General features: G+C 42.8%; 1 protein-coding gene across 1 annotated transcript; it reads left to right on the top strand.

Annotated features, from left to right (window-relative positions):
- The first annotated feature begins 1,227 nt into the window (after positions 1–1,227).
- Positions 1,228–23,303, top strand: TKT (transketolase). The gene is made up of 14 exons (XM_058812698.1): positions 1,228–1,438; positions 6,151–6,268; positions 7,648–7,761; positions 8,410–8,507; positions 10,172–10,363; positions 11,170–11,288; positions 12,157–12,350; positions 12,869–13,033; positions 13,641–13,797; positions 18,230–18,360; positions 19,383–19,466; positions 19,642–19,735; positions 21,323–21,445; positions 23,016–23,303. Exons 1-14 carry the CDS (start codon positions 1,332–1,334, stop codon positions 23,201–23,203), a joined length of 1,884 nt encoding a protein of 627 aa, XP_058668681.1. The 5' UTR covers positions 1,228–1,331; the 3' UTR covers positions 23,204–23,303.
- The last annotated feature ends 73 nt before the right edge of the window (positions 23,304–23,376 follow it).

Genomic DNA, 23,376 nt, shown 5'->3' with positions numbered 1-23,376 from the left:
ACTATGACTTTTTTGTCATGGTTGTCTGATTAACCTTTTGTTTGTTTGTTTGTTTCTAGGTTGTGACTTCTAATGCCACTTGAGCTTTTTAGAACAAACATGAAGTATTTTACTTGCCTATTTAAGTCTAGTATTAATGCCGTAGTGTTCAGAATTGCTAGGGAAAATGTATTGGCTGATTGATGGCTGGTGAAGTCAGTATTTTATGCAAGAGTCTCTGTGTTCATCACATTTTTTAATATATGTTATGGAAATATTAATTATATCCTGACAGGAAGCCACATGGGGCAAGTCTGCTACTGTTTCTCCTGTGTGGAAGAACCAGGTTACTGTTATGCTGTGGGATACTGTAACATTCTTTTAGACACAAGAACAGACTGGGATGGCGACCAACAGCTTTAAGGAGCAGGGGTTGAATCAAATGTGCCGAGAGGTGATCCTGCCCCTGAACTCGGCCCTGGTGAGGCACACCTGGAGTTCTCTATCCAGTTCTGGGCTCCTCAGGACAAGACAGACAAGGCACCACCGGAGAGGAACAGCGGAGGCCACAAACATGAAGGATCTGGAGTGTCTCTTATGAGGAGAGACCGTGGGAGCTGGGCCTGTTCATTCTGGAGAAGACTGAGGGGACCTCCTTAATGCATATAAACATTTAAAGACAGGTGCCAAAATGATGGTGCCAGACTCCTTTCTGGAGGCCCAGCAACAGGACAGGAGCAATGGCCAAAACTAAACCGTACGAAATTCCACCTCAACTGAGAGAACTTCTTTACGTTGAAGGGGGAAGAGCACTGGAGCAGCTGCCCAGGGAAGGCGTGGTGTGCTCCTCCCTGCAGACATTCCAAACCCACCCGGACCCGTTCCTGTGTCACCTGCCCTGGGTGACCCTGCCCTGGCAGGGGCTGCACTGGGGGATCTCCAGAGCTCCCTTCCAGCCTCACCATTGCTGTGATTCCCTGAGCGATGGCGGGCGGAGAGCGCGGCTCCCTCGCCCTCAGCGCCGCCTCAGCGCGCGCCGCGGAAATGGCGCCCGCGGGAGGAGCCGGGGCCGCCGCGGGGCCCGCGCAGGGCGCTGAGCGCTGAGCGCTGAGCGCAGAGCGGGCCCGGCCCGCCCCGCCTGCGGGCGGCGGGAGGGAGGATGGAGGGAGGGAGGATGGAGGCGGCCGCTCCTCTCTCCGCCCCCTCGCTCCTCTCCCCTCCCCCGCGCTCCTCTCTCCGCCCCAGCGCTCGGTCCCGGTGAGCCGCGCCGCCGCATCGCAAAGCCCGTCCTCAGAGCAGGTCCAGCCGCCACCGCCCGAGACCCGCCGCCGCAGCCCTCCCGCGTCGCACACATGGAGGATTATCACAAACCCGACCAGCAGACGCTGCAGGCGCTCAAGGACACGGCCAACCGGCTCCGCATCAGCTCCATCAAGGCCACGACCGCGGCCGGCTCCGGGTGAGTGAGAGGCGGGCGTGGAGCGACTCAGCCCCGGCCGCACACCAGAGCCGCGCTCCCGCATTCCGGGGCTGCATCCGGCCTCGGCATGGTGCGGGGAGGGGCCGTGCCGGGCTCCCGCTGCCCGAGACGCTCCGGTGCCCGGGGCACAGCCCCCGGTCCCGCGGTCCGCTTCCCGCCCGCAGCGCGGGGATGCGGCGGGCCCGGCCGCGGGAGCGCCGGGGCGGCGTGCGCGGGGATGGGCAGCGGGCAGGGCCGATCCCGCCGGAGCCCCCGGCGCTGATGGATGCGCAGGAGACACGTGTGGAAATGGCGGCCGGGGGCTCCGCGGGCACAGCCCGCCCGGGCCGGGCCACGCCGGTCGCCGGTGCCGCCGGGTGTTGTGACTGGGAGAGAATGCTAAGTTGGGGCAGGACTGGAAACCAAAGAATTTGTGCCCGAGGCGCAAGCGGCTTCTTTTTCATTGCGTGCCCGTCAGTTGGAACTAATTCTGCACAGAATTTCAAGTGAGCCCAAGTGGGATTATCTGTGCAATGCCCGCGGTCTCCAATGGGCAGTTTATTCAGGCCTCTGGACAGGATTTAGTGTGGGCTCTGATGTGTGCAGATTCCAGGGTTATCCTTTCTTTGATCGTGCTTTACCTATGGAAAAAAAATCTCTGCAAACAATCAGCTTTTAGTCATGTAAAATCAAAGCCTTTTTTTTTTTTTTTCTGCTTGAAAAATATATGAATGCTTCCATATAAAGTGCTGGGCTTTTTTTCTTTTTTACACATATCCCATCTTGTTGCAATTTCCTCCTTTGGCTCTCTTTGAAACTAGCTGCAGTGTTTAAAAAAATCTGACTGAATCCCTTGGATGCTGAGGTTTCTGTGAAGAAGGATGATGTGCAAAATATTATAAAGCTTCTTTGAATTGCGTTCCAGTCCCCACCCTGTGCCTGGCATGAGCTCCCTCACGTGGCTCTCGGAGCTGAACTTTACTCGTTCCGTTTGCAGCCAGCAAGTAAAAGTGCTGCTGTTGTTCTTCCTGTGGAATGGGGTGTTGGACGCGGGAAAGCTCTCAGCAAGTCAGAGCAGTGCTTTTTTACAAATCTGTCTTGTTGGGTCCAGTCTGGAGAGAGAGGTATAGAATACCCAACAATTGCCCTTTTAATTCTTGATTTGTTTCAGAGCTGCAGTGTACAGTATTACACAAGTCTGTGTGAAAGTGTAAATTGAAAACTGTGTTTTGTAGAGCTTGGGCTTCTGTGTTCAGTTTCCAGTAATTATTTTAAGCAGGCAGCAGGGATGTGTGGCATCATTTGTCGCATCAACAGATAAAATTATTTCTCTGGTTTGTCTGATGTGCTGTTAAAGAATAAGGATCATACTACAGCCTCTGTTTTTCTTCCGTGGTCCATGAAATTCACCAGTAAAACCATTCTCACCATACTGATGAAACAGTAAAAGTAGTTTTACTCAAGCTTTTTATTCCCTGGTTCATCTGTGCTACAATACTGAGTCCTTCTAGCACAAAGGCATTTTCAGTAATCCCTCTGGTTTATTCTGCCACTGGAGTTGTGTAGTCTGAAATTATTACACAACTTGATAACAAGCAGATTATGAAAGATGGGCTCTTGAGAGAAGATTCTGTTGATAAGTAATATATTTTCTTAATCAGATTTGGTTGCCAAGATGATGGTGTAGTAATGTGCCCAAAAGACATTCAGTCTGTTGTGGAGTTAGGCAAAGCATGTACACTTCCAAAGCAGCTGTGCATTATGAATGTTTCTCAAAAACTGAGACAGTGTGCTTTGCTTAAATAGCTGGTGTGCACTGAGGATGGGAAAAGATGCTTGAATGGAAGTTAAGGTTAAATATAAGCTTCCAGTTAGTTAGAAATGTGAATTGTCATGATGGCTTTGATTTTGTTAAGGAAATACATGTTTGTTAAAGGTGTAGCTTGTAAAAACTGCAATAAAAGCACTTCAGAAGAAACAGGACCTGCCTACACTTTCAAGGAAGTAATTTCTGTGAAATGTGGCATGTATTGCAACATAAATGGTGGTGTGGTAGATATGTCACACCAGTTCTTGCAGTCTACTTCTTTTACCTTCTGCTAAAGAAAGTACAGTCTTTGCCTGGGCAAGACCTAACTCAGTCTGATCCTGAAGTTGCTCAAACACATCACTGAGTATTTCATCAGCTGGAGTGGAAAAATTCAGTGAACTGGAAAAAAAATTTTGCACTCAAAATTACTTACGTGGGCAAAAATTTGATTCGTTTAGTTGTAAAGATTGACCATACTTGCTTTGAGGTGTGGAAGAGCTTTCTCTTTTAGATAAGTAGTCCACACATTCCCATTGAAATGGGTAGAGTGTCTGCTGTAGCTGATGATAAATTTCTGCAGTTTTGAAACAGTGTCTTGGCTTCCTAGAGCAGGATGGATACATTCTTAAAAGTGGAAGTTGCAAGAGTTTCTTAAGAGGCAGTTAAGTTTCATAATGGGTGATGTGATCACTTGTTGCAGATGATTTTTTCTTCAGGTTTTTTTTTTTTGTTTTGTTTTGTTTTTTTTTTTTTTTTTGACTCAGTGTTCCATTTTAGCTTTCCACTGCTATCCTTTGAAATGTGTGGATACATGTAGATGGAACAAACATCACTTGATTCACCGTAATAAAAAAAAACCCCACAAAACGAACCTGGAGCAATTATTTTACCCTTGTTTTGTGTGGATCCAGGATTTTGGTGTTGCAGGTATACTTTGGTTGGGTTTCCTATCGAAGGACTGTATTTCAAAGTTAAGGTTTTGGGTTTTTTTATTTCAAATAGTAGAAATTAATTTAATTAACCTGTAGCTTTAACAAGATGTTTTTCCAATTTTCAGGTAATTTATTAAATTTTTCTACTTTTTTTTTTTTTATTTCCACATGCTACCATTTTAGGTGGTTTAAAACTTTTTTAATCAAGACCAGGAGTTCATAGAAGTATGGTTAAGTATAAAGTTAATAAAATTAAAGGAATGAAAGCTTTAAACAAGCATGTAAGGCTTATTGATTAACTCAAATATATGAATATTTACTAATATGTTTGAACCATGGTTTAAAGCTAATTCTCTTGGTTCCCTGTGTGTGAGTACTTACTAAGGGATCGACACTAACCATAATTTGTATTTTGCTAGTGTTTTGCATGTTTTTATTCTTTTATTACAGTTATGTTGGGGATATTGGGTGGGAAGGTTTATTACTATCAAAAGAAAATATTCTGGTTCACTTAGTGAAAGTGTTGTCTAATCCTAACATGCATGGTAAATGTACATGTAGGAAACAAAAGTGACACTTTCACAGTCAGTTTATCCTGTTTTACAAGGAGGATCAAATATTTGAAGAATAGCCTGCAAAAGATGAAAAGTAAATGTGGGTAGAAGAGGAAGTGAGAAGAAACAGCTTTTTCAACCTCCTTACTATTCATCATCCACTTTCCTGTACTTCAGTAGTGATGGCTGATGTCAAGAATTATGTTTATATCAGTGAAATCTGAAAAATGCTATTTTCCATATTCAATAAAGATTCTTAAGGAGCCTCCTTACCCCTTTTAAGCTTTATGGCAAGTGAAAACCAAGGCTGGTACCCCCAAGTGGTCAAATGGTGCCACCCATTCCAGGTGCATAAGAACTACAGTGATTATTATGTAAATTACAGTAATCTAGAGAAATAAAAGTAATTCTGTGTCCTCCTATTGCACTTCCAATGAAATATATCCCTTGTCATGGAATAACTCCATATTTGCTACTTGCATGACCTCTTCACATAACTTTATGTTCACTTGGTACTTCATGGCACAGCTGCCTGTGTATTCCAAAGGCAAGTTATAGTTGAGTATGAATTCATGTGCTGTTATCCCAGACAATTCAATGGGAGAGACTACACAGATACTGAAAAATGTTTGATAAACCAACACATATAATATTTCAAACTTAAAGATGTAAATGTAGAAAATGTTAGTTCCCCTCCTAGCCAAAGGTTAAGCAATTTAGTATTTTACAACATGTATCTGGGTGTTTACTGGAGACAGTAAATTTCCATATCCAGTTTCAACAGAAGATGAAAAAAAATTGCATTATTTAATGTCCCCTTTAAAAATCAGAATTCTTATTCTGTCAGCTCTAATGTGGTACAATGAAATGGTTCCTAAGTTATACTATTATAAATGTTCCAGAGCTCTCTGCAGAAGTTAATCTTGCATTACCAATCCCGGCACGTGCACCAGAGCCTGAACAAGTCCTGATGCCATGCTTTCAATTTCTCCACTCAGCGAGTGGCTCCAGTTCTGTGGAAAGCCGCCCTTGTTTCCTCTGCATTGGTGTGAATTTCTGCCACCAGATAAATCAGTGGAGTCTGATTTCAGGCCCAGGCTGACACAGCCTGTGGCTGAGTGTCCTGTGCTTCAGCCACCCCTTCAGGTGGTGGTCCTTGGCATGGAGAAGAAGGGAGACTTCTAAAAAACAAGTTCTTGAGCTATCAGCAGGGTCTTGATTGAACACCCATTTCAACCAGATCAGAGGCTCCCTCTGCCTCAAAGTATCTGATTAGCACAGGGGTGGGTTATCAAACACTTCGAGTTTGTGCATTTTAATGCTGGGGAGTTGGGGTCTGATGAAGTGATACTTTAAAGATGTGGTCCTGAGCAAACAGTAACACAAGTGGTAATCTTGGGTCTTCTTGACTTGTAGCCACCCTACATCATGTTGCAGTGCAGCAGAGATTATGTCTGTGCTGTTTTTCCATACCATGAGGTACAAAGTGCAAGACCCCAGAAACGCCAGCAACGACCGGTTTGTCCTTTCAAAGGTAAATAAATAATTACTGGTTTGCTGTCCTGTTACAGTCTGCTAGCAAAGAGCTGTCTGTCTGTAGATTTAATTGACTTGTCTTCTTTGACTTGTGTTTACATACACCTACATCTGCAGAGAAGTCTGTTGGAAATATCTGAGAGCCTGGAATTTGTCTGCTTCAGAAAGAAAGAAGCTGGCTGAATTAAGTTGCAACATAAAAAACAGTTACAACAACTTAAATACAGTTTAAAAAGGGTCTTTGTAATGTGTCCTGATAAGTCTTAACTCCACTATGTCAAGTTGTTAAATAATAAATATTATATTGTCTATACAATCTATCAGGATGCAGCAAGGTCTATTTTATTTTTCTAACAAGGCAGTTGCAGTTGGCTTTTGTGCTCATTGTTAAATGCAGCCCTGCTGTTCTGCCTGCAGCCATGTCACAGTGGGCTCTAATTCCTGCCAGCTTCTCAGGGAGCATTGCATGAAACAGGGCAGGTTAGTGAGTAGTTTGTAGATTGCACTCCTACTGTGCCAGTATGGTACTAAAGTCACCGTTACATCTGAAGCCACTGTGGGTCAGAAAACACTTAAACCCCAGTCTGTGCTGCCTGTTAGTGTTTCTGTCCCCTCCTACATTGTGTCCTTGCAAATCACAGGGATATATTATTCATATGGCATAAAGGCAGGTGAGGGCCTTCAGAAAACATAAAACATGGAAAAGATGTAAAACGTGGCAGATGAAGTGCTCCTGTGATGCACATTCCATCTCTGAGTCAGAGTCCCTCAGCAGGGCTGTGGAGCCCATGGTGAATGTCCTTGTGCTGGATGTAACTGCTGCCATGTCTGGTGGCCACTCTGAAAGAAGGAACTGAGTGAGAAGCAAGCAGTTGATGCTGAGGTGGTGAAACACTGAGAGTCACTTCCTCATGTTTACTTTAGCTCTCTAATTAATCAGTGTTTCTGTCCAGAGTTGCTAAATGGCTTCAAACCTCTGCCTGCTCTTTTGACTCCTGAGGACTCCAGGGGTGGAAGATGACTGCTCCACAAAGATGGAGTGGAAGGAGTGGAGTGGAAGATGACTGCTCTGAGTGTACAAAGCCTAAAACTTTGCCTGTTGTCACTCACTGCATTCAAGCCTGAGTACATTCATTCTGAAGGAAGCTCTAGTGAGATAACACTGCTCATCCTGCTGGGGTGCTGTAAGCAGGGGCATGGGGAACTTGGAAACAAGCATCAGTGTGGTGTGTGCATTGTAAAAATGTTCAATAACTCCATGCCTTCCTGATGGGCACAAGAACCTGATTTCAGGGTCTGTCAGCTTTGTAGAGTTTTGTCTTGGTAGTTGGGAATTGTGAAACTTGTGTTTTGTTTACAATTTCTGTTTCTCTCTAGGGTCATGCAGCACCAATTTTGTATTCTGTTTGGGCAGAAGCTGGCTTTCTACAAGAAGCAGATTTACTGAACTTGAGGAAAATTGATTCTGTCCTAGAAGGACACCCAGTGCCAGTGAGTGCTCATAATCTTTGATATGAAAGTGTTTCCTCCTGTGAAACAACAAGTGTATGTATTTCACAGTGACTTTGGTTGCTAGCTGTTTGGTACAGGAAAGAGAGACTTCTAAGAAGGATGATGGCATTTATGGCTTCACAACTGAATTTGAATTTGAACTGTGTTTGAATGAGCATGTAGAAATGACCTTTAATGTAGTAGTAAAGTTCTCCTACAGCCCTGCATGGCAGTATTTTCCATTTCATAATAAATGTTTAGGTAAAGTTTCATCCAGGCTTCACTTGCCCTTTAAGCAGCTTTGAGGTATTTCAAGAGTTTACACCCAGTTTGGCCACTTCATTGGTCTTTCCATTCCCAGCCAGTTGTTTCAATTGATTCTTTTTTACACAGAATCATCAATTCTTAACTGTTGCCATCCAAACCATAGCTGAGAAATTCCATTCCCTCTCAGAGTGCCCAGTTAGCTTGTGACAGTCAACATGAAGGAAATTGCATTGCAGGGAAATCAGGGGTTCAAGATTTAGAGGGACTTGCACATTGTTATGGCTGAGAAGCTGCATTTTGGTGCATGTTGAACCAGCTTCTAGCACTGGAAATTACTTCCTCTATTTCATAACTACAAAATAATTATCTTTTTATTCTCAGAGACAAGCCTTCACTGATGTGGCTACTGGATCCCTTGGGCAGGGTCTTGGTGCTGCTTGTGGAATGGCATACACTGGCAAATTCTTTGACAGAGCCAGGTAATTCCATTTTCATACTTCATGATTATTCAATGGGAAAATTTTGTTAAAATTAGATAGATAGATAGATAGATAGATAGATAGATAGATAGATAGATAGATAGATAGATAGATAGATTCTCCTTTATTCAATCAATCCCAAATCTGATTTCAAATTCAGGTTTTAAATGATAGATAATTACAAAGCTGTTACCAGTGAAACTACCAAGGGTTTAAAGCTTAGCAACAATTAGTGCACATGTGTGTTTCTTTTGTGACCTGACAGCATTGCAAGCTTATGTTCCTGAACAGAGAAGACAGGGAGTTGTTGGAGGAGCCTCTAACTTCCAGAGAGTAACTGATATCCATTTTGAGACTGGATGAGTCCCTTTAGAAGGAAAGTGCAAGCTGGAGAGGTCTGTTCAAAGTCAGATGACAAATAATGGAGAAGGTTGGATAAGGACCTGTTATGGTCAATAATAGCATAATTGAATCATAAAGTAGGGCTCCAAAATGTTATCAGAAAGGCACTCAACTCCACAGAGACAAAAATGACTGCTCCTGCCATTTGTTTTGTGCACAAGAAAAGAAGATGTCTAAAGGCAAATCTGTATGAGGAGGAAAATAGCCTGATGTGGTTGATATATTTTATTTGACAGTTCTAGTACATCCAAGCATAGGCTGCCCAGTTAATGTGTCCTACACTTCACTAGCTTGAAATCATTTCTGTGAAAGATGACTTGCTGATTTTAATTGAGTTTAGCAGATGCTACGTGTGGAAAAAATCTTAACTAGTGCTTACATGACAAAAGGAAAAGGTGGTCTTGCGTGCAGCACTGGGGAGCAGCTTAAGTGCAAGGAGTTCACATTTAGCTGAAGGCAGGTAGGAATCAGATCAAAAGTCTCTTATAGCTTCATGTTGAGTAAAAACAATATCACTGACAGCCATCTCAATTATTTTGTTTTAAAATTATATATTTGAAGGATAATTTACCTTTTTTTTTTTTTTTTTTTCATTTTGGTGGGTAATAAGCATTTACAAAGTTTTGTTGTCCAGAAGAAGAGTGGAAGTAAAAGACAAATGTTGTGGCTGAATTTGGTAGAGATGATTCAGTACTCCTGCTGAGTTTTATCTAAATAAAGGGCTTCAGTGGTTGGAGAAATAGTCTACAAAGTCATTTAATGTTGGTTATCTTTTTACTGAACTCTGAATTTGTTATGCAGTATGCTTTAATCCATAGCTGAGCTCATCTACAGTTTAGAGTTTCCTGGAATTAATTCCTGTTGGTTGTCCTTCCAGAGGGTATATGGGAGGAAGGAGGAAGCAGAGGTAACTGTCCCTGCATTGTTCAGGATCTTGCTGAGTCACAGTGACAGTGTTCAATGGGCTTGTTCAGTCAAGCCTTGCAGTGGGAGGCTTAAACTTGATTTTTTTTGAGACAAAGGTTTGGAAAGGAGTGCAGTATTTCTCATCTTATTTTTCTAACGTGTAACGGCTCATAACTATTTGAATTTGATTTGTCTAAGGTTATGTAACTTTAGCTGAGGTGAATGCATTGAACAATGGGAACTGAGTTTGGGATAGAAAAATGAGGTGAATTCTTACTATGAATTATTGGAGGAGTTTTGATTTAATAGTGCTCACAAATCAAACCTAATTTATTTTCATTTTTAATTTCTTCTAGCTATCGAGTGTACTGTCTGCTTGGAGATGGAGAGTTATCTGAAGGCTCTGTTTGGGAGGCAATGGCCTTTGCTGGCTTTTACAAGCTTGATAATCTTGTTGCTATATTTGATATTAATCGTCTTGGACAAAGTGACCCTGCTCCTCTGCAGCATCACGTTGAAATCTACCAGAAACGCTGCGAGGCCTTTGGGTATGTGAGTGGGAGAAGCTCAGGATAATCTCTCATTTGAAAATGTATGTTCTGTTTGCTTCTCAGAATTGTTCAAATGAGCTTTCAGCTCTAAAGGATTCCATCAGCATGGAAGAGGGCCTTTCATAATGCCTGATATTGGTCAACTTTAGGGCTGCAGCAGGAATATTGGAAGTGGCAAAATTTGTTGGTTTTGAGGAAAAATAAGGACTGCTTGCACAGATAAATCTGTCAAGGGTCTTAAAACTGTTTTTAACATATCAAATTCAGATTTTATAACTGTGACCACATGTCCTATTATAGCAAGTAGATCAGAAAAAAACAGCATGGAAAGAGAATTCTTTGTGTATTGACTTTCATTTAGTTTCATATTTCTATGCAGATGCAAAATCCATGCTAAAAAAATGTCAGATACAATAGAAACCAAATCATGCCTGAGTGTTTAGGGTTTTTCTAATCAACATCTATTGTCAGTTTTCATCTTATTTTTAGATCTTTGATTTGCTCTTGTGATTAAAAATGGCCATTATATCTGAAGAAATGTAGGATAACTTAGTTATCTGTGGGCTGTGAATTTTGCTCATAGTTGTTGATCCCCCTGTGACTCATTTTGCATTATAAAAAAGCAGCTGTGCTATTTTTTGTGGTCTCAAATAAATGCTAGTTCGTGTTTCTGGCATAATTTGGGTCTCTTAAAAAGACACTGCACTGGAATGAAGTTAGTATTTGTTATTGTTATTGCTGACTACCAGAGAGTGTCACATGCTAAAACCCTTTAGAAACAGTTGATCTGTTTGTGTTCTTAGCTGGCATGCCATCATTGTGGATGGACACAGTGTGGAGGAGCTTTGCAAAGCCTTTGGCCAGGCCAAACATCAGCCAACAGCCATCATTGCAAAGACTTTCAAAGGCAAAGGCATATCAGGTAATAAAACAATTCTTGCTTTGCATACACACATAGATATGACATACACCTAGTGCTGCAGTGCAGGCAGCTGCACATCTCAGCAACAGCTGAGAAGGTCTTTGACCCTCTCTACCTGTCAGCAACATTATTGCTGAGAAAATTGGTTTGGTCCTGTCAAGTGGGACGTGTGCCAGCTGTGGAGTGTTCTGTCCGTGGGATGGAGCAAATGCACACTCAGTGTGTCAAGGGTTGCCATGATTTCCTTTAGCCACAGCTTTTAGCAGCACTCTGAGCTTGCCTTTCTGACCAGATAAATATTAGTAACAGCAGACAATATCATTCCTTTTCATTGAGTAAGCAAGCAAAGTTCATTATTTGCAGTGACTGAAGGAAAAGTGTATCAGCCAGAGAGGTGATTTGGCTGTTAGTGCTGGGTGCACAGATAAGAGTCATCAGAAGCTATTAAAATAAAGCTGTAAAATATCAGATCTTGTTTGAATTGGACACCTTGGTTAACTGTTGTTTCAAACTTATCTGAGTTTGTTTAAATAGAACTGTTGAAAATTCATAGGAAATGTTAATGCTGATTTACTGGTTGCTTCCTGCCACACTGAGGTCTGTTAGGGGCAAATTTACAAATAATTTCTGTAGAAGGTGCTGGGATTTTGTCACAAGTTTGGAATATATGTAATTTGATCATGTAAAATTCCTCCTCTTTGTTTAAATGTTTGTCTTAATGCAGCTGAATACTACTGTAATTGTTCAAGGAATTTCTTCCTTGGAAGAAAATACTGGACTGTCATACACCACTGCACTTTCATCTGGGTAAAATCTGAAGCTAAATTGTTTTTATATTCTTACTTGTAATGTGACTTTAAATACACAGGTGTTGAAGATAAGGAAAGCTGGCATGGAAAGCCCCTTCCAAAAAATATGGCTGAACAAGTCATTCAGGAAATAGATGACAGAATCCAGAACAAGAAAAAACTTTCTCCAGCCCTTCCAGAAGAAGATGCACCTATAGTAAATATCAGAAACATTAAGATGCCATCTCCACCAACTTACAAAGTGGGAGAAAAGGTATTCCCTTCTTTTTCACTGATGGTCAGATATTTCAAAGTGTGAGACCATTTAACAGGATGGCAGGAGGTTTTGTGTTATCTCTTCCCCCAGTTGCAACTACCCACCTCTTCTCAATAGGCAGACATTATTTCTGTAGTGTGACACAGTCAACTTGCTGGGTATCGAAAGGGTATATAAATATATTAAAATATGGAGATTCAAATCACTCTTCTTCATTTCATGATCATTATCAATTTTATAAACTATTTTATGTGCCTTTGAAATTGAAGAAACTCCTTGAGGTTCAGTGAATTTCTATGATTGGAAAGCAAGGTTTAAACATTTCCTAGTCAGATTGATGGGGAGTTGCCCATTTCAGCACAGATGTATTTCTAATGCTTCGTTGTGGGTTTGTTTACTCTTCTGTGTGTCACCATTCTCATGTGTACTTTTGATACTGCTATCATTTGAAAACAATAAAACAGGAACAAAAAAGCAGGAAGCTACAGCAGCCCTGGTGTGTTTTCCTTTTGCAGTGGGCCACCCGCAAGGCTTACGGGGTTGCGCTTGCAAAACTGGGCCACGCCAACGATCGAGTGATTGCCCTGGATGGCGACACAAAGAACTCCACCTTCACTGAGCTCTTCAAGAAGGAACATCCCAGTCGCTACATTGAGTGCTACATTGCTGAGCAGAACATGGTAACTGCTCCCTTGGCTTTGTTGAAAGATCAGTATGACCATTCAGTGTGAGTCCCCTCACAGTGGGGGTCTAATACTTGTTTTTCAAATAAATGTGAGGTAATTGTAGCAAAAACCAATTTAGGAACCTTGTTCTAATTTCCAGTTTGCTAAAGAAGGGCCCTTTTAGTAAATACCAGTCCAAATAACACAGGTAAATCCATTCCCTCTTACTAATGATGATTTTTGTTTTCTGGAGATAGCAAGACCATGTCCATTGGACTGAGAACCTTTGATCCAGGAGAAGAAAGAGAGGGATAAGTCTTAAAAATCTTTGAATGGCTGCTTTAAGCAGATAAAGAAAAGAAGCTGCCAGTAAGAGACAACAATAACAGCTAGCAGTTGAAGCATGGAGCAGAGGAGATGCAGGAGAATAGATACTGGGAGGGTGAGTTGCCTCCTTTCCTTTCTGGAAATGCCAGCAATTAGAAGCAGGACTAAACAGAGATTTTTAATCTGCATTGAGAGCTTCTTGCTAAATTTTTAGGGCAAGAAGTCGCACAGATGATGTCCTGGAAACCACTGATAAATGAGGAATTCACTGTTCTTACCCAATGTCCAATTTCAGGTGAGCATTGCAGTTGGCTGTGCCACTCGTGACAGGACCATTGCTTTTGCCAGCACCTTTGCCACCTTCTTTTCACGGGCGTTCGACCAGATCCGCATGGCCGCCATCTCCGACAGCAACATCAACCTGTGCGGCTCCCACTGCGGCGTCTCCATCGGTAAGGGAGCCACAGTGTGCCCAGGCACTCCCTGGTGGCTGGCTGGCAGCCAGATGGACGCTGCTCTGGGCAGGGAAGCTGTGCTATAGCTGGGTGCTGTAACAGTGGCAGCAGGGATAGCAGGAAGTTGTATTTGCAAGTCCACTTCTGTTGTGTTTAGAAAGAATGAGAAAAATTTCAAGCTGTCATCGGCCTTGTTTTTCCTCTTTGGCCCGATGAAAATAGGACTTTTCCCTACAAGATTTCCTACTGTACAAGTACAGACTGATATAAAGGGATTGGACTGAAACTGAGGGGTTCAGGTTCCATTTCATCTTTGCAGTTGATGAAAAAAAGAGGAGAATATTCTTTCTGTGGAGAGAATAGTCATGTGCTTACTGTACCATTGTTTCCCAGTCTCTTACTGGGAATCTCTCTCTTACTAATGATAACTGTTTTTGCACAGATGCTCTTGTCCATCAATCTCAAAAACACTTTAGAGATCACACATTTGAAAAAACTACTTCAACTTATCCCAGTATTTTTACTACTGAAATTGTTAATATGGTGATTAATAAAATCTGAAATCTCTTACATACTAAGGAAACAGGAACTGTGAAGCTGTTACATACTTCAGAAAATTGAATCATAGAAAGTTTTGGTTGGAAAGATCTTAAAGGTCATCTCCTTCCAACATCTCCCACTAAACTAGGTTGCTCAAAGTCAGGCAGGACTTACCCTTGGCTGTCTTGAATCACCTCCCTCTCCCCATGTGCCTCAGTACAGCTTCTAGGAGGATGTGTTCCAGGATCTTCCCAGGCACAGAGTGGTAGTTGGTAGTTCCCAGGATTCTCTCTTTTCCCCTATTCGAAACCAGGTGCAGTGTTTCCCTTTTTCCAGTCAGTGGGGACTCCATCTGGTGCTGCTGTGACTTTTGCTGGGGAATGTCTTGGCAGCTACTTCAGCCAATTCCCTCAGGACTCTGGGATGCATCTGCTCAGCTCCCATGGACTCTGTAGGCTGAGGTTCCTCAGGAGATCACAAGCCTGATCTGTTGTGGTTTAATCCCAGCTGGACACCAAGTACCACCCAGCCACTCACACACTGCCTGTCCCTGCAATGGGATTGGGAGGAGAATCAGAAAAAAACTTTTAAGTTAACTGCTACTACTACTACTACTACTACTAATTATAGTAATTATAAAAATAAACTGAAAAGCACAATACAATTTCTCAACACCCACTGACCAATGCCCAGCCTGTCCCTGAGCTGTGGTCAGCCCCTTGGAGCCCCCCTCTTTCCCAGTCTGTATGCTGAGCATGGCATTCTGTGGTATGGAACATCCTTGTAGCCAGTTTGGGCCATGGTCCCTCCCAGCTATTTGTCCATCTCCTTCCTGGCAGAGGATGAGGACACTGAAAAGTCCTTGATTTAGGATAACACCAGACAGCAGCAACCAAAACATTGGTGTGTTATCAACAGCATTCTCATCCTAAATCCAAAACACTCCACTGTACCAGCTAAGAAAAAAAAATGAACTATCCCAGCCAAACCCAGGATGTCTGACAGCAGAAGGAACTTTGCTTGTCCAGACCCTGTCCTGGTGTGGGAAAAGGGTTTGCCAGTGGAGACCAAGGCAGCAGAGTCAGCACATCTCATGCTGGCTGAGGGACCTCACCAGCAGAGCCTTCTCTGGTCTTGGCTTCCCACTGTCACTGTTTGGAGCACGTCAGATCATAGTGGGGTTGGCTTTGGTTTGAAGGAGGAAAAGAATTTTATTTTTAATCTGAAATGCATAGACATGACCCATGAAAACAGGAACAGACTTGCATACCAAGAAGAAAAATGCAAGTAGATATTCATGCTTGAAAAACTAGTAGGTATTTGTAGGGAAAGTGAAAGAGAAGGAGAGCTGACAGGGGTAGTAAATTAAGGTTCACTGCCTACCTCAGTTTTTCAGTTGATTTAATAGTTTTGGCCGGCAGTAAGGTTTGGCAAAGAGTTGGATGGGGTTTTTTTTTTCATTTAAAACAAAATAGTTAAGTTGATCTGTAATATTGGTAAAGATTTAAAGATGCTTCATAAACACGTGTAATCTCATCCCAAACTTAAAACTTACCTGTAGCAGTGCAGTTCTCTGGAGCAGACTCTGTACATATTGTATATGTAATTAAGGGAGGGATTCTATTACAAGCCTCTTTTTAAAATCAGTCCTTCCACTTTCAGACTTCTAGCAAGCAGAGTGTTGATGTAAAAGCCAAGTAGCTTTGGTCTTTGCTGATTTAGGAAGATGAAACTCTTTTGGGTTACCCAAATTGTCTCCTAGAACTACACTTCCAAGTTTCAATTTTCAGCACATGAAATGTTCTGCTGGGAGCTGTGATGGTGAAGTGCAGACTTGGATTTATAAAGTTGTTTGAGGTACAAATCTCATTCAAGCCTCAACTTGATTTTCAAAAAAGAATTTCAACCGAAAGTTTTGCAACTTATATTAAGAGCTATATAAAGTTTTATAAAGAGTTATATGATGTTAATGTAAGTTTTGCAATTTATATGAAGAGTTATAAAGAAAGTTATTCAGAGAAATCCTTTAGCAGTTAAAAAATTCAATTTTAAATGAAAGGGTATGAATGAAGCATACTTCCTATTAGAACTTTGGGCCTGCATGGAATTCCAAATCTGCATGCAATTCAGAATCCAATCTGGACCTGTGGTGAAAATTGAAGTTTTATGTATGCAGTTCTAGGCAGACCTGGGCTTCTACTGCACTGAAATTTGAACCATTAAACTTATGAGAAATAGCTATCACAATGACCTTCTGTATAAGTTCACTCCTAGACCAATAGTTGCTGATGGACTGAAACATTAAATAAGTTATAAGGTCATAAGAGTATAATGGAAAAATCTGTATTTTTCAAACTGAACATACAGAAAAAGAAATCATAGCGTACATGTGTCAGAAATAGAAATATCAATTGTTTAGACTGTTTTATATTCTGGACATTTGCTACTGCTCATATTAAGCATTTACTTCTTTTATTAAGCTATAAATGTAAGTTTTGCAGATGTAATTCAGAATTATACTCTCATTTGATCTGTTGTATTCCAAAACCATATAAATTTACATTTTCATAAAGACTTGGGACCAGAATCAACTTGATTCCAGTCTGTAAGTTACTTTGAATTGAATTGAGGCGCTTGGAATGTTGGTGGTATTGGCACCATCATAGCAAAAGCAGGACAAGCATAAGTAACTCTCTGCATTCGATAATATTCAGATTCAGGATATTAAAATTATCACCTGATAACTTTATTCTTCATAATTTCATTTTCCTTCTATGCCTTCATTGTGCGAGTGCATTTTAGGACAGGAAATGCCCACTGGATCCCTCTCACTCAGAGTACACTCATTTAGAAATTGTGATGTTGAGAGGGTGTCTTCATGTCATGACTGAAAGCCAAGACAATTCCTTTTCCTGGTCTGTGCTTACTTCATTAGTAATGTGCAGTGGCAGAGTTCAATAATTGATCTCATTAACGTGTTTAAAGTTCTTCAGAATCTTGTGCTGCTCTTAGGAACATATTCTCCTCCTTCCTCGTGAACTCGTCCTTCTTGAATAACAGGTAGTGGGTGCATGTGGGAAGGCTCCTAGCCCTGCTGCTGCAGGCTGTGACATGAGTGGATTCAGAGCTCTGTGCATGGCTGCTTTGGAGCAGTGCCATTCCCAAAGCTCCCTTACATAAGGTCACTGGGGGCGGGGGGTGTTGTGGTGGTTGTTTCTTTAACCATGGAAAATCATGGCACCCAGCACGTGTCCTGCCTAACAGTTCCTTTTCAGAGATCTGTGCTATGAGGTGCTTGAGTTGTTAAAATAACGACACAGATGCCCTATTGCTCCTTAAAAGACCTTTTTACAGCATTAAAAAGTACATACATACCTTTCATTTAATCTTGAAATCAGCCTAAGAATTTGAGAGTAGTTGTGCTAATTGCACTCTCCATTTCTGATGGGACACATGCAATTCTCCCTTCACATTTCCAGCAGTTTAAATCTGGAGGAACACTTATTGACAAGTATAAATTTTGTCTCGGCACATGTAAATCTAAAGATGTTCAGATATCTTGTGACCCTCTTTCTGTATCTGTACCCCTCCTATTTGGTTATATTCCTTTTGTGTTGTTTTATTGTTATACTTTATTTCCTATTTTTTCTTTTTAATCCCAGTTCTCTTTCTTTTTAGTCTCTTTCTATCCTTATTTACTGTTTAGATGGTTCCAAGTTTAAGGAGAAGATGATTCTTTTCTCAAGCAGGTAGACTTGCATGTCGTGTGTGTGCCTGATTTTATCCTTTTCTCCTTTTTTGCCTGGTTTACGTTGAACCTCACTTCTATATTGAGTGATTGTCAAAACTGTGAACTTGCACCTTTGTAACCCTGCTTTAATTCTTCCAGGTGAGGATGGGCCATCTCAGATGGGGCTGGAGGATCTGAGCATGTTCCGGGCTATTCCCAACTCCACTGTGTTTTACCCCAGTGATGCTGTAGCCACTGAAAAAGCAGTGGAAATAGCTGCCAACACCAAGGTTTGCATCAGAGTATTTCTGAGCCAGAAAATAATTCTGGCTTTTGTACTACTCTTGTTGCTTCTGGCATGTTTCTTGCATGTCTCTACCCACGTAAATTCTTCCCAAGGCTCCACTGGGGCAGTGGGATGTTTTCTTTTCAAGGAAAGGTTGCAGACATTCTGTCCAGGCTGGTGCAGAATGAACAATCTTGAATGCTGTGGGCCAGATTTGGGGAGATGTAAATGATTGCACAAGTGCAGTTTGAATCTCTTTTGAATTAAAGTGTAGGTCTTTAGCAAACCTAAAAGTGGTCTACTAGTACCTTATCTCTGGGTTCAAACTTGAAGCTGGATATGGAAAGAGAAATCTCTATATTGAGGATTTTGATCATCTCCTTGATCAGTATTTTCCTTGGCTGCCATGAAGTTTTTCTTGAGAAAGGAGAAAATGATCTGAAAAAATCCAATCTTGCTACTACAGGTTTCTAGTGAAGGAGTGTAACAAATATGATGAGTGGTTTGTGGAAAAAAAGATGGGAGGTGGGGAAAGAAGTAGGAAGAACAGATTAAAGTACAAGTTTGCTACTTCCTCTGGAAGGGCATCTGAACTTTAACTGATGAAAAGCCTTTTTCCTTGCTTTCAACCAAGCATTCTTCTCCAATTTAAAATTGACAAAGTGAAAGTTGCACAGGTATGGTAAGGTTCCAAGAGTCTAATTAACTCAAGTAGGATTCTCCATTTCCACAAGAGAACAAAAGAGAGATAAGTATCTTGGAATCAAAAAGGAAATTGTGAGTTATCAGTGTGCTTTAAGAGGAGGTGAAGTGTTTTGTACTGCTTGAAGCAATCAGCTGTCATAAGGGACTAATGGAAATTGGTGGGGCAGAATTTACTTATAAGAACCAGAGGTAACACAGGAGGGTGAACATCAGACATATAGAAAAAGTCATTTTTTCTGTATTTTTTGTACAGGATTTATCAACTAGAATGTTAACACTTTTCTGTTTTATTAACTTCTACCACGTTTACCTCGGAAACAGGGCATTTGTTTCATCAGAACCAGTCGTCCTGAAAACCCTGTCATTTACAACAACAATGAGGACTTCCATATTGGACAGGCAAAGGTAAATACTGCACAGATAAAGAGAATCAGAAAAATATGCAGTGTTCCCTTTGTAAAAGCCCTTTTGCCTCTAAAGTGTTGCAAAGATTTGATCTTCTCATTAAAATCTCTAGAAATGTAAAAAAAAAACCCAGTAAGATTAAGTGTTAAAAACACATGGACATGTTTTCTTCCAGGTGGTTTTGAAGAGTAAGGACGACCAAGTGACTGTGATTGGAGCAGGAGTCACTCTGCATGAAGCACTGGCTGCAGCAGAGCAGCTGAGAAAAGGTGGGGCTTTTTTCCTTTTGTCATGTAACACCAAAAAAAAAATCAATACCAGTCAGCCTAAGTGCTCACCCTTTGTACTGGTAAACATGAACGACACTGTTCAGGCAGCTGGTCAGGCACTGTTAGCTGAAACTGCAACACAGCGTGCAGCTGCCAGTCTCACCTAATGGAGGAGGTTTTATTTGGCTTAGCAGCATCAGTAGCCATGAAAATTGACAACAGATCACACCAGGGTCTCATTAGAATTGCTGATCTGTGGTAGGGCCCTGTGGGCAGAGCCTTGGGGACACTGTGTGAGAAGCAGGAGTGGCACCTGGTCTACTACAGCACAATCAGCTGCAAACAGGCTGGAGCCAGGTGCCAAAGCACAGCTTGTCACCTGTGTGTGCCCATGAGCACCTGGCCCTGGGCTGGGCTCACTGCTGACCTGGGTTCCTTTGAATGCAGCAACCCTGAACCACTGTGGGAGGGGCACAAATCTATGGCAGTGCTCAAGCCACTGACATCTCACAGCAATGGTAACCCTTCAATGACACAAGAGAAAGAAACCATCAAAAACCCATCTGTGAGTCAGGAGCCTCTCCTCAGGAAGAGATTACAAATAGCAGGAGATAATACAGTAATGCTGCTGTGGCTTATGGGGAGCTTTGTGTGCAGCATCTGGGTGGACTGATACTTCGTCATGACCTTCAGTCACCAGGCTTAGGACATTTTGAAAGTTGTATTTTCAGAACCATTGTTATTTTTCTACACTTACCGTGCTTTACAGCGCTCTGCTGGTCTTGAAGTCTGAGTAATCACCTCTGGAGAGATAATCCCACAGTGCAGAGGCAAAGTCTAATATCTAAAATGTATTGGCCACTAAAGAGCCTTCAGTCACAAAATGACAATAGGGCCTCTTCATGTGTAGGAATCAGCCCAGTGTTCAGCCAGCCAGGATCAGAGACAACCTCACATAATTGCTATTCTTTATAAACAATTGCCATTTGTGTGCAGCTTTAATGAGCCATTGGGCCTGCGTTACGAGGGCAGGGCAGATCTGGGTCTGGTGCCAACAAACCTTAAGGGTGCCCTGGTAGGGCTGGGCAGCTCAGACAGGCACGCCTGAGAGGTGGCAGCCTGCAGTGAAGAAAGAATTCAGAATGCCTACACACCAAAGAATCAGGTGGAAATTCCACTTGGCTTGACAATAAAGGTTAAATAAAGGTCTGGGGAAAAAATTACAATTGACAGCCTGAGTAAGGAGGATTTCTCTGGTGACTGAATTCTCTCTTACCTGGGGAAAGCCAGTTACATTCCTTTTTACCAGGGTGCTCTTGGTAACCTTGAGTCCCTCATCCAAGCCTCCTCCATCATGTCTGTGAATAAATGGGTATCACTATTCCACAAGGGCCATGGAGAAAGAATACATACAGAAATTAGGCTTGGCTAGGTTCTGTGGTAGATGAGCCAGAGGTACAGGTACCTGGCAGTTCATGTGGGCAGTTCTCATAATGGTCTAGGAGATCACAGCCATTGTCTGTACCACTGGCATTGTCTTGCATGTTGCAGTTCATTGTTGCAAATAATTTTCATTTGTTCATGCAGAAAAGATCTACATCCGTGTGATTGATCCCTTCACTATAAAGCCCCTGGATAAGAAGACAATACTTGAAAATGCAAGAGCAACCAAGGGCAGAATCATCACTGTTGAGGACCATTACCATGAAGGTAAGAAGGGTCTGGGAAGTCACAGCCCTCAGAAGCTGGAAGTTCCCAGCTTCTGACCTGACAGAGGAGTATGAGACCTGATGCTGTCATCTCATGAAAGTAAAAGAGAGATTTCAGGTTTTTTTGGTGCTGTAAGGATTATAAAGTGACACTGAGGATTGAAAGGCTCCAAAGATTTAAGGGGTAATCAGGGCTGTCTTTCTGATTCACTTGGCCTTGTGTGCCCTTTCTGTGTTTGGTCCAAGTGAAGTCTGGATTCATTTGGGCCCAGTGAAACTGTAAATTCCTGCTATGCTGCAGGGGTTCTGCTCAGAGAGCTCTCTGAAAGGCTGCACAGCAGCTTCTTTGCAGATGTGAAATTGCAAGAGAGACCATTGCTGTGCAGGTTTAAGTACTCCATGTGTCCAAAAGCTTGGCTCCAGGTTATGTGAAATCAGATGGTTTGGGCAGTTTCCATAGTTTTTCCACAGTTACTCTGGGATAAATTCCTCCCTTTTTCTTCTCCACCACCATAGATATCTACTATCAGAAATTAGTAGATATAGTTATGAGAATATTATCTTAAATTAAGGTGAACATCACTCTGGCCGGGTACCTGAAGTGAGCTGGTTCTACGGTAAGTGCTGGATACTCCATGCTTTTGTCCCAGACTATGGATGGTGATAGATACCTGAACCTCTTCATTTTCTAGCTCAATGTTCAGCTCTGGATAAGCATTTTACTTCAGGCTTGCAAGACAGCAGTCTTAACTGTGAGGTGCTGAGCAGGGGCTCTGTGCTGGCACAGTGCTCTGTGGTGCAGGCAGGGCAGGTGTCTGTGCTTGCAGGCCCCATCCCACTGAGCTCACCAGCTGCATCCACAGAGGGGCATCTGGCTGCAAGCTCAGCTTGGTCAAATCCCACCATGCCAGGAGTTGTGGGCAGCCCTGTGATCCTGGAAACACTCTCTGAAGGGTATCAATAAGGTGTCCCTTCTACCAGGTTTTACAGCACATGCTTTTGACCCAAGTCCTGCTTTCTTCTTCCTTGGTACCTCTGCTTCCAGTGTCTCTCCTGCCTCCATGCAGTTCCCGTTGCATCCTTTGTGCTTGTGACTGATAGTGAGTCAGAGCTGAGCTCTGAGCAAAGGTTTGAATACATTACATAACCCAGAGAGGTGCCCAGCAGCACGTACAGACACTGTGAAAAGATGGAGCTCTGAGCTGCTGAGATTGGTTGGAATTTCAGCACGTTAAGTACACTTGTAAATGCTCTTCAGTCAAAGTGTATTTTTAAACCTGGCTCCTGGTGGCTGATGCTGAGGTGGTGAGAGCTTGCTGACAATCCTGTGCCCTTGAGAGGCCGGTGTGTCCTGCTGCTTATGGCTGAGTACTTCAGAAAAGGCAGCCTGCTTGTCCTCAGGATGCCTTTGGCACAGGACAGGCTTTTCAGTTCGCAGTCAGCCCACTCAGACACGTGTGATTGGTGTTCTCCTGAGGCTGGGGATGGAGGCTGGTAGGTGCAGGCCCCACACACAGTGTGGGTGTTCTGCTGGGACGCTCCATCAGTGCCGTATCTCCCTCTCTCCGCAGGCGGCATGGGCGAAGCCGTGTGCGCCGCCGTGGTGGGCGAGCCCGGCGTCACCGTCACTCGCCTGGCCGTGTCCCACGTGCCCCGCAGCGGGAAGCCAGCGGAGCTGCTGAGGATGTTTGGCATTGACAAGGATGCCATCATGCAGGCGGTGAGGGCAGCCCTGTCCAAGTCCAGGAACGCCGAGTAGACGGGAGCATCTCGTGCTGTGTAACGAAGAGCTGCGTTCGGAGAGGTTAAGGCAGGCAAAGGTGCTTTATGTAGAGAGTTCTAATAAAATACCAGCTTAAAAAACCTTCTGGGGTTTCATCTCTTCTTTTCTATGTGAGGTTTGATGGTGTGGGGCAGTACCTGCATGTTTAG

Source organism: Ammospiza caudacuta, chromosome 12 (assembly GCF_027887145.1).
Source record: "Ammospiza caudacuta isolate bAmmCau1 chromosome 12, bAmmCau1.pri, whole genome shotgun sequence".
In the NCBI taxonomy this organism is placed as follows: Eukaryota; Metazoa; Chordata; class Aves; order Passeriformes; family Passerellidae; genus Ammospiza; species Ammospiza caudacuta.
The sequence above is the reverse complement of the archived record's forward strand: the minus strand, read 5'-3'. Positions and strand labels throughout refer to the sequence as shown.

Excerpts from the sequence above, each read along its gene's own strand:
- TKT (XM_058812698.1), top strand. The coding sequence starts at position 1,332 with ATGGAGGATTATCACAAACCCGACCAGCAGACGCTGCAGGCGCTCAAG. Across the intron at positions 11,289-12,156 it reads CAAAGGCAAAGGCATATCAG|GTGTTGAAGATAAGGAAAGC; the intron begins GTAATAAAACAA and ends TTAAATACACAG. Across the intron at positions 19,467-19,641 it reads TCCATATTGGACAGGCAAAG|GTGGTTTTGAAGAGTAAGGA; the intron begins GTAAATACTGCA and ends GTTTTCTTCCAG.